This window comes from Quercus lobata, chromosome 7 (assembly GCF_001633185.2).
Source record: "Quercus lobata isolate SW786 chromosome 7, ValleyOak3.0 Primary Assembly, whole genome shotgun sequence".
In the NCBI taxonomy this organism is placed as follows: domain Eukaryota; kingdom Viridiplantae; phylum Streptophyta; class Magnoliopsida; order Fagales; family Fagaceae; genus Quercus; species Quercus lobata.
The window spans coordinates 36,046,994-36,058,393 of NC_044910.1; the positions used below are offsets into that span (position 1 = coordinate 36,046,994).

The 11,400-nt window shown below is 35.1% G+C and overlaps 1 protein-coding gene across 2 annotated transcripts; it reads right to left on the reverse strand.

Moving 5' to 3' along the window:
• Nucleotides 1-145: 145 nt before the first annotated feature.
• On the reverse strand, nt 146-10,459 carry LOC115954106 (mRNA-capping enzyme-like). Of its 2 annotated transcripts, none has more exons than XM_031071976.1 (9): nt 10,071-10,459; nt 9,450-9,628; nt 5,240-5,378; nt 3,206-3,360; nt 2,729-2,812; nt 2,519-2,581; nt 1,714-1,845; nt 1,281-1,487; nt 146-346 (listed from the first exon to the last, which is right to left on the reverse strand). In XM_031071976.1, the coding sequence occupies exons 2-9, from the start codon at nt 9,576-9,578 to the stop codon at nt 161-163; spliced, it is 1,095 nt and encodes a 364-aa protein (XP_030927836.1). In that variant the 5' UTR covers nt 9,579-9,628; nt 10,071-10,459; the 3' UTR covers nt 146-160. The 2 variants fall into 2 exon arrangements, with proteins under 2 accessions (XP_030927836.1, XP_030927837.1); XM_031071977.1 differs by having other exon boundaries at nt 9,450-9,658.
• Nucleotides 10,460-11,400: the final 941 nt, after the last annotated feature.

Here is an 11,400-nt window from a genome sequence, read left to right on the forward strand (position 1 = left end):
TTATATAAGAGATGTCTGAGTGATCTGAAAGAATATTAAAAGACTGGAGTGAGTGTGCTGGAAGAACCTCTAGCAACATAAATATCATAGGACTTGCAAATCAAATTATGTATTAAAGATTACAATAAAAATTAGAGAAACAATGCAAACTAAGATTTCTCTATCTTAAATACAACGGTGTAATACTGCAGACATGACAAATTAGAGAGGAGTTTAAAGAGCCTACCCCAACACCCAACCTAAGTGTTTGATAGCAGAAATGACGCATTGCATCTTGCTGGTCCCTAGGTATCTCATCTCCTAATACATCATCATTGGTCATCTCTACATCTATCTCATGGGCCTCCTGAAACAAATAAAAGGTTTGTTAAAATCAAAAAACAAGAAGCATATGTAAGGTAAATGAAGAGCATGCAAAAACCGATACGAAAAAAAGCAAACTGTTGTTGGTTCCCTCAAATTATCAATAAGAGTACCTACCACATATGTCATCTCAGATAACAATCTATTTTTTTTTTTTTGGGGGGGGGGGGGGGGGGGGTAACCTTAACAAAGTTCCACACAGGTGTATCAATAAAGAATAAGACAGCTTGCAATAAGAAAACCAGTAACTATACAGTCATGTACACACTTAACATCAAAATTCTAGCCATAGTTTTTTTTTTTTTTTTTTTATCAATAAAGCATTTTAACTTGAAACAATTTTCTTGTAGAAATTTTTACATGGAATAACCAAACTTCCCTTTATACTCAGTAGTCAGTAGTAATTCATTCTTCAACAAAACATACATATTATTGTGCTATTTCTGGAGGTCTGTTTAGTTTCAAGGCATAGGACTATTAGAGCAACCCAACAAAATTATACCAGATAGGAGTAACTAAATAACAATTAGATTTTTATGCTGTGTAGAGGGGGCCTAAAAATAATGCTGAACCTTATCAAAGTGCAAAACTGAACTTTTCTTCAAATCTTAAATCAGATCACTCGATCATATCTGAGGCCAATTAAAGATGTTGGAGGAGGATATTAACCCCCAGCTGTAAATTATAGCTAGATTATAGACCTGACTTGAGAAAACAATCTAATTGTCAGTGTATCTAGGGCAGTTGATTTTATGTGCACAAACCGGCTTTTTTTCAAAAAACTAGGCTAATGACTCTCAAGGCTAAAATTATCATTTACCACTACAAGCAGCAGCTTTCATTGGTATCACACCAATCATATAGTGAAAATAATTTCAGAAACTATCACCAAACTATACTTTCAAAACAATGCATACATGCATGGGAGCAGCCGAAACTCCATCATCATCATCATCTGGCACTGCTTCACCATTAAGATCAAGATCAGAAGATCTTTTCCACTCTGGAGTTGAAGGGCAAACAACCATCTCAGGCTTCTTTTCATGATAAAATGTATACAGTGCATCAATATAGTCTGGTTTGTAAATTCCTGGAGGACGTGCGTCAGCAAACATTTTGATTGCCTGCAGAATAGTCAAAGCACCCCCCCCCCCCCAAAAAAAAAGAACACATTTAGAAAATATTAAAATGCAATTAACATGCTTATCCAACTTTCAAAGATCAATAAACAACAGACCTGGGTGAAAGAAGCTTGAAGTGAGCACATAATATAATGAACAATCCATTTAGAAAATATTAAAACTCAATTAACATGCTTATCCAACTTTCAAAGATCAATAAACAACAGACCTGGGTGACAGAAGCTTGAAGTGAGCGCATAATATAATGAACAATCATATATCCAGTGCGATTATGCCCATGTGTACAATGGACAAGAATATACTTCTTTGAGTGTTTCTGGCGAGCAACGAATTGTGAGACCTAAAAAGAAAAGGTACATTACAGATAAAGAATTCATACATATACATATAATACACACACACACAGCGCATATAAGGCTTTCAAAAGCAATTGCTTAATTTTTAAGCCATATGGACACAATAATAATTCCAAACATAGGCATTGGCCAGTCTTCCATGGGTGATTCCAATTGGGAAAATTTGACAATCCAAGAAAAGATGATTTTTATTGTAATTAAAGAAAAGGGTGCACATGAAAAACAAACAAGGACCACCCAGGAGGTCACCCATCCAAAGAAAGATGATTAATGCTTGAGAAAAAATTTGGTGCACAAATGCGCTCAATAAAAACAAACCAAAGGACCACCCCAGAAGGTCACCCATCCAAAAAAAGATGACTAATGCTTGAGATAAAATTTGGTGCACATATGTGCACATGAAAAGCAAAACAAAGGACCACCCTTGTTTCTTATTGCTGCTATATGCCAGAAATATATATACTACTTGTGTTTCAACTCATTAAATGATACATGAGCAAAATATTTATGAAAAAATAAACCAATAGAATTATATATAATACATTAAACTACATAGCAGTCAGATACAGACAGGGATGTTTAAAAGAAGAAACAATACCTCATACTTTGGTACATTACCCAAAAAAACAAAAAGGGAGGAAGAAGAAGAAACAATACCTCATAGACAAAGTTATTTACAGATGCATTGTCAGGTACAGAATCCCGCCCCTTGCATTGAATCTAGACCACAAAACAATTTGAGGGGGAGAAATAAGAACCAGTCAATAATAAAATCACCCAAAACAAAGGTAAAAAAGAAGAAGAATTCAATCACTCAATTAGAAGTCGTAAACAGAAAACAGGAACTATATTGCAATTCACTGATACCTTAACATGCTTGATACCCTCTTTCTTCAAATCCGTTGCTGGATAGTAACGTGTAGTATTTGTCAAATCAATCACCAAACCAAGCTGAAAAATAAGTGAACAAAACTTAGATACCATGCAAACAAATCCCTCCACCCAAAAAAAAATTATTAGAAAAAGTAAAAAAAAAAAAAAACGATTCTTTTATGTTATTTTCTAACAGGAACGTGCATGTTTTATTTATCTCTTTCTTTTTTGTTAAAAGAAAAACAGCCTGGATGTAATATGCTCAAATGTTTTTACAGAGATATAAAGCGATCCAACAAGAAGTTTCAAGTTCAAGAGCTATTTCCAAGTTAAACACAATATTCTTCCCTTCCTAAATGAAGAGAGTTCTCTCAGCTTTGAAAATTTCATAGAAGATGCGATTTGGGAGAAGGGGAGGGGGGGGGGTGTAGAAGGGGAGCAAAAAAACCTTCAAAACCTAGGATTACTTACTTTTCTTCCTAAAACTCTTTGTTGATGAATCACTTGCTTAAATGAGTATCTTTTACCAGGAGGAACATTGTCATTGTAGGATTCACCAAGTGGAACCTTAGAAGGAATCATGACACCACATACTTCCTGACCAGCAGCAGGGCATTCCAACCAACCTGCAATATGAAGAACAAAACAGTTAAAAAAGGCAATGGAGATGGGAGGCAAAAAAAGAAAAAACTTCTAAAATAAAGTAAATGATAAAAATCAAATCATTCCTTGCATCTGTAAAATATATTTTTAGTATATGGGACCCTTTTCTTTTTCTTTTTTGGATTCTTGGCTAACCTAAGATTGTCAGGAGAAATACAAACAAGATAATGGCCAAATAAGACCAACTTTCAACAACAACGATCACTTAGATCATATGAATGCTACAAAAACTCTCAAGATCCCAAGAGAAATGGAATAATTTTTTTCCAATATACATATTTCACATTATGACTAAATGAAAAATTGGCACACATCCCACCAAAACAAGATGCTGCCCATAGCAATGCTTTTTCCCTCCTGATACAAGTAATCTAAGCGATCACTGTATAGTTTTCATATCAGTGGCGGAGCCAAGATTTGGCTTTTAGGAAGGCAAAATTTATACACACATGTACACGTGTACGCGCACACACACGAGTATGTTAAGTGATATTTTAGTGTTAAAAGTCAAAACCCATAAAATGATAGCATATTCATTACATTGTGTTTATGAGTTACAAATTATCTTCATGAATAAGCCTTTTTTTAGTTTTTTTCAAAGTCAAAATTACACTTATTCAAAAGTAAGAGGATCCTTATTATCAAAAGTAGGATAAAAAATTGGGGGTAATTTTGTACTTTTCTTCTTAATGCCATTTTCTTTCCTTTTTTTTCTTTCCAATTTGGAAGGAGAAATGGTGGGCCCAGGTGGAAAACTTCATCCGCCCCAATTTCTTTCCTCCTCCTTCTCACTCCAACCAAACAATGGAAAATTACATTTTCCTCTTCCTTTTCCTTCTCCCATTTTTCCATCCTCTCCCCACCACAACCAATCATAGCATAAAAGACATTGATAGAATAGGAAAGATTTTCTTCCCTTTTTTACTGAATGAATTTTGACTTATAGAAGAGATAATAATGTATTGATTATAAGTATGGTAAAAATATATATATCAACAAGAAAGATATAAAATAAATTCATATAAAAATATGAAAACCGAAAAAAAAAAAAAAAATTCAAATCAAATTATAATTGGGGAGAAGGGGGGAAATCTAAACAAAAATCATTAACTAAATATTTAGCAGGAGGGAGAAGGGGGCAATTGCCCCCTGGCTGTGCCCATATTTCACATTACAAATTTCATACATACTTCATGATAAATAATGATCATATACGTTTGTCATCAAAAAATAAAAATATAATTATCATATATGTTGGAAATATTAGAATTTCATTCAATTATAGCTGAAGTTTGGTCCATGTACGCATCAATTGCTTCTTTATTTTTTCGATAATTCAATAATCAACAGTTATAATGGGAGAAGAGAGATTTCAATCCTAAACATCCCCATCAAAAATACAAGGAAATGCCAATTGAATTGCAAGGATCTTGGCACTTTCATTTTTTATTCCACATTAGAAAGTTTCAGGTGCAATTGGGTGTTTACGAAATTCATAAACAATTGAATATTCAACAATGTGGAGTCAAATGTTAAGGCACTTAAAACTAGATTCTTAAGATTGTTGTTTGAGTGGTCCAAAACCATATGAACTGTGTGCATAACATATCCCCTCTTCTCAAAATTTTATCATCTATCAGAGACAGAGAGAGATAAAGAGGGAGAGGGAGAGAATACAAATTGCCAAGGAACTCTTTTGCCCAAAAGAATGACAAAATTACTGTAGAACACAACACAATTCCACCAAACTAAACAGTAGAATTGCACTATTGACAATTAACTATATGCAAATCCCCCCCGCCCTAAAAAAATAAACAAAACAAAAATAGAAGAAGAACTTACCAGGGGGAAGCCTGCTTTTGTCATAAGTTTTAACGTTTTTTGTATAATAAAACTGATCATATGCAACTGGTTGAGGTACATGGACTGGTCTGTCATCTGGACGTTCTCTTTTCAATCGCTTGCGTCTTTCATCACGCTCCTAACATGAGAAGCGCGCTAGATCAGCCATCATAAATAAAGTCTGGTACACAGATACCTACTTCAATGCTTATCTCTTGGTGCATGCATGCATGTGTGTGTGTATGAGAGAGAGAGAGAGAGAGCACAATACTACTTAAACCAGGAGTTATAGCATCCAATTTCATCAAAAACAAAGTTTGATAGATTAAAACTTCAAACAACTAAAATACTAAATTTATACTTGTTATCAATGCATATGAAAAAGAGTGAAAATTTCCTCCATTTTCCTATTCTAAGTCCCCATGTACAAGGGGCCAAAACATAAATAGGATCTTCTGCATTCATATGGTGTGCATAATTTAACTTGTGGTTCAGCCACTGGAACTGAGCATTTCCAGGGGTTTAATTCCATGAATGATATAATTCCAATAAAATTTAGTCACTATTTTATGGATGGATCCATTATAGATGCTTGTTGGGCTCCTACTAACAATGCGCTACATGAGTCCCTGGATGCAGTGAAAAGTTGTCAAGGGTTAGCTAGGGCATTCCCTGTAAGCAAAATGTTTGTTGGAGCATCCCTACTAGCGAGTCAACAATGCGCTGCATCAAACCCCATATACAGTGAAAAGTAGACAAGGGTTAGGTAGGGTGTTCCCTGTAGATGGCACACCACAAAGGCATAACTTTGGTGGACTAGTGCGGGTAAAAAAGTAGGTCCAATAGAGTAGGATTTGTTTAGGCACTTGGAATATAGGTTCTTTAACCAGGAAACTAACTAGAAGCAATAGATACAATTATTAGGAGGAGAATAAACATATTATGTCTTCAGGAGACTAAGTGGGTAGGTGAGAAATCTATAAAAATTGAACGTACATGATATAAATTAGGGTATACATTACTAGATAATCTTTTTTTGATAACTTGATATAAGGAGAGCCTATTTCTTCAGGTTAGGAGGATTAGGGGTATAATTATGTTAATAAAACTTGCCCTAGGAAAAGAGACAATTAACATAATTAGTGCATACAATCCTCAAATAAAATTGGAGGAATCCATTAAGCATAAATTTTGGGAGGACATGGATGAATTGATTCAAGGGTTACTGAATGAGGAAAATATTTTTATTGGAGGAGACTTGAATGTTCATGTCGGAAAAGATAGTGGGGGGTTTTAAAGGAGTTTATTTAGGGTTGCGATAAGGAGTATGGAATGAACCAGGAGATTATATCCTAAACTTTGCACTAGAGTACCATCCCTTTGCATGTGGCTAATAAGATTGAGAAGATGCAAAGGGACTTCTTGTGGGGGGATTCGAAGGCTCATTGGTGGGGTGGGATAAGGTGTGTGCTCCTAAGGCTAATGGTGGTTTGGGAGTAAGGAAATTAAATACTTTTAATAAGGCCTTACTAGGAAAATGGTTATGGCAGTTTGGGGTTGAGGAGACTCGTCTTTGGAGGAAGGTTGTAGCTTTGAAGTTTGGGGAAGAGTGGGGGGGATGGTCTTCCAAGCTGGGTAGGGGTGTTCATGGGTGTGGTTTATGGAGAAGTATCCGAAAAGGTTGGGAGGTTTTTAGCAAATGTATTCGGTTTGAGGTGGGGGGGGGGGGGTGATAGAGTGAAGTTTTGGACAGATTGGTGGTGTGGGGACTTACCACTCCATCTATCCTTCCCGGTAGTGTATGGGATTGCTACTAATAGAGAGGCATCTGTGGCCTCGTCTCTCGAACGGTTGGGGATTGAGGTTCAGAGAAGCTAGAATGTTCGTTTATTTAGGGATCCAAATGATTGGGAGTTGGGTGATGTGGATGAATTCCTTCATACCTTCGGTTCTAATTTACATCAATCTGAGCACGGAGACCGTATGAGATGGAAGTTGTCAAAGAAGGGGGATTTTGACATCCGCTTGTTCTATAATAAGCTTTGAAGTCCCATGCCAATTATCTTTCCTTGGAAAGGTATTTGGAAGGTTAAGGCTCCTTTGCGCGTCTCTTTCTTTGTTTGGACTGCAACTTGGGAGAAGATTCTTTCAAGGGACATTTTGCAAGGTAGAAGCTTTGATTTTGTTGACTGGTGTATTATGTGTCGTTGTAATGGGGAGACGGTGAATCTTTTGCTACTCCATTGCGAAAAAGCTTATCAATTGTGGAGCTTGGTTTTTAGATCTTTTGGGATTTCTTGGATCTTGCCAAGATCGGTTGCAAATACGCTTTTTGGTTGGTGGAATTGGTTTGGAAAGCACTCTTCTAGCATTTGGAATTTAGCTCCGTTGTGCCTAATGTGGTATATTTGGAGGGAGCGAAATTGGCGAACTTTTGAGGACATGGACAAATCTGATGACCAGTTGCTTGCTTCTTTTAGTGGTTCTCTTTTTGATTGGTCTAGGGCTTGGGGACTCACCTCTAGTGATTCTCTTCCTTTGTTCCTTAGTTCTCTCCTTTGTAATTAATTCTTTGTTGATTTTTGTTTGTTTTGTTGTTTTTTTCTATCTGTTTCTTTCTTTCACTGTACTCTTTGTTTTGCCTTATGTTTTTTCATGAGGTAGCTTCTTGAATATACATCTTTCTTACTTATCAAAAAAAAAAAATATTAATGAATACTCAGTTTAAAATGAGGGAATCACATTGACACTCCATTTGGGAGGAGGGAAAGGAAAGGAAATGAATTATTTTGGAATATCCCTTTCATTCCCTTGTTTGGGATTTTTAATGGAGGGATTGGAATGGTAGGAGAGAGCAATCATTCATCTCTATTCCCTCAAAATATCAAATTTTATTCCCCAAGATTGGGAGGAATCGAACAGAATGAAATTAGGTTTAATAATTTTTTCACTAAAACACCCAAAATGCCCCTATACATTTAGCCCTTTATTTTAAAATAAGGGTCTAATAGTAATATTGTCATAAAATGCTTTATTCCTTTCCCTCTATGCTACTCCCAAACAATGTTATTTACCTTCCATTCCTTTATTTGAAAACATTCAAACAAGATTACTTAATTTCATTCCATTCCCTTCATTTATTATCCACTCCTTTCCATTACTTAAATACATTCATTCCTTTATGATTTAATCATTCCATTCCTTTATGAACTCTCAAACGAAGTATAGGTACCTTCAAGGGTGGGACAACATTAGTCTGATGCAGCCCTAGGAAAATTATTGATCACAAAAATAATCCTAGTAAGAGGGGCTTTCTTATTAGTCATCTGTTGCTGCATTGTCCTTTTGTTTCTAATTTGTGTGCTTTCTTTCTTAATTTGTCAAGTCAGGTTGGCTTGGGTTATGCCAATTTTTGTCGATGCTATGTTGGAGTCTTCAGGTGGAGTTCAGGGAGTTCGTGGATGAGTACAAGTATGGAGGACAACTCCAAAGTGTCTTATTTGGTGTATTTGGATGGAACAAAATCACTGTACATTTGAGGGGGGGAGCTATCTTTGCCAAATCTCAAGTTTCTCTTTTTGAAGACTATTCAAATGGGAATTACAGTCATTTACTCTATCCATGTTTTCTATGATTAAGTTCCAAGATTCTTTAAGCCCCTGCCGTCGATACAACTTTGCTCTTTTCATTCTACGTTCTTTATTTTCACTTGTGTTGTCATTTTTTCATTGTATACTTTCTGTATATGGTAAGGCCGCCTACCATGACCTCTCCCAGACCCCACAAAAGCAGGGACTTTGTACACTGAGTACATCCTTTATGAATTGCACTTATTTATCACCAAAAAAAAGGGAGGGTGGGACAACAATTTTATCCTTACTTAAAAAGTGGAAAAAATGGATGTTGTAAATATTGTAGGGTGATACCAAAAGATGGCGTAGCCACTCAACATAGGGTGCTGGTTCTAGATATTTGTATTAGAAACAACATGACTCCATTAGAAAAGAGCTCATATCTAAACTATGCAAAATCTCCACAAAATGACTTCATACATATGGGATTACCAAACTACCTTCCTGGAGTGCTAGATTTTGATCAATAGCTAAAATAAGTAAACTGAGAAAATTCATCCAATTATCATGACTGACAACAAACAAATTCTTCTATGGAAAAAAGGGCAGTTAAGTCAAAAGATAAAAAAGAGCAGTACCCGGCGTGCTATATCAACTGCAGACTCTATACGTTCTTCTGGTGCTGTATATTCTTCTATATGCTGTCCAAAAGTGTCTTCATCTTCTTCAGGTACCGGTGAGGCATTCAAATCCATGGAAACAATCATTCAACATCCAAATGCCCGCAATTCTCTCGCGGGAATTACAAGCTCATTATCTGCATCTTTTGCATTGTACTTTGCATAAACTCCACGTCCCAAAAATAAAAAGAACCAACCAAGAGTGAGAAATAAAAACAAAAACAAAAAACTTAAGGGAATCTTTATAGCAACCATTAAGTTCAAGTGAAGAACTAAGTATGAAATAGTTACAATAGCATTTATTTAATCGAAAATGGAAAACACAATTAAGTAACACTAATCCTATGCAAATTATAGTTTTCCAAAACTCCAAGCAAACCAAAAAAAGAAAAACCCAAAATATTTCAAAAGTAATTTTTCGTATCTCATTCCACGCATTTTCTCAGTACCCAAAACAGCACGAAAGTTCAGAAAGACATGCAGCTAAACCCTAGCTAAAGCGAATTTCAAACCAAAACCAAAAAAATGAAAAAAGTTTAAAAGTTTGCTTTGAAACAATCAAAGTAGAGAAGCAAAAACCTGAATGTAATCGACAACGAAATTCTGGCCGGAACGACGATCCAGCTCGGAAGCAGAAATTTGTTGCGGTGTTGCAGAAAATTCAAATTGAGGTTTCCACGATCAGAGAAAAAAAATGAAGGAAGGTTGTTGATTGTGGGCGTGGAGAGAAGGAAAAACCCTAGAAATTGTAGTACCTTTGGTGTCCTTCGTTGCCAGTGAGAGACGAAACCCTAGCTAGTCAGAGAGAGCGAGAAATTGAGAGAGAGAGAGAGAGAGAGCGAGAGAGGGTTTGTTGAATTAGAGAGAGGGTTCTTTATAACTAATCAATCCCTAGAGAGTAGAGAGAGAGAGAAACAGACAGAGACAGAGAGAGAGGGGGGAGAGGAAATATTTTTTTTTTTTCATAATCAGGGGGAGAGGAAATACACAATTTTGGAGTTACCAACTTTATATATATATACCATGGGATTAAAAAAAATTAAAAGACAAAAACAAAAGATTTATCATAAAATTAAAAATAGAAAGAAATGATTTTGTTAGCAATGCAGGTAAGATGCATTTAACATTTTTATTATTAAATAATATTTTTATATATTTAAAAAAAAAAAAAACAGAGCCAAAAGTGTAGTGTACAACTAAAAAAAAAGTATACACAACTACAATGGATCGTTTTTTCTTTTTTCTTTTTTGAGAGTGTACAATGAATTGTTAATATGTATTTTTTTAGTTTTTGAAAAGTGTGCATTACAGTTTATAATTTAACATTTATTAATTTTTTAACTTATGTACTTAGGACATTCATTAGCTAGACCAAAAAAAAAAAAGTAAAAGTGGAAGGGTAAAAAATTGGAGTTGAATCTTTTTTTATTTTTAATTAACCTCCAAGTTATTTGAGTGGGGAAGATTGACTTGGGGTGGTGACATCATGTGCTAGATATTCCATATATGGTGAAGATAAACCTAGCCAAATAATTAATCTCTAATTCTCTTCTTCTTTTTTCAAATAATTTTTTTTTTTAAGTCTCAACTTTTTCTTAATAAAATAATATATCTCATTTTTAGAATGTGGCTGCTAGTTATAATTTTTTCGAGTGAATGTACAAAGGGTTTAGTGGTTGTGCATGACTAGCTTGGCCAAGATCAAAATTAGATGTTGATACCATGTTAAAGTTGTTATGTGATTGAGTGACGAATTGTCTTTTTATTGCCCTTCCTAACAAGTCATGTTTAAAAAAGAAATGGGCAAGGGTATGGCTACCTCTTCCCCTTATATGAAAATTTTTTAAATCAAGTAAGAGAATGAGAGGATTCTCAAAAAAAAAAAAAGTAAGAGAATGAGAATAAATAT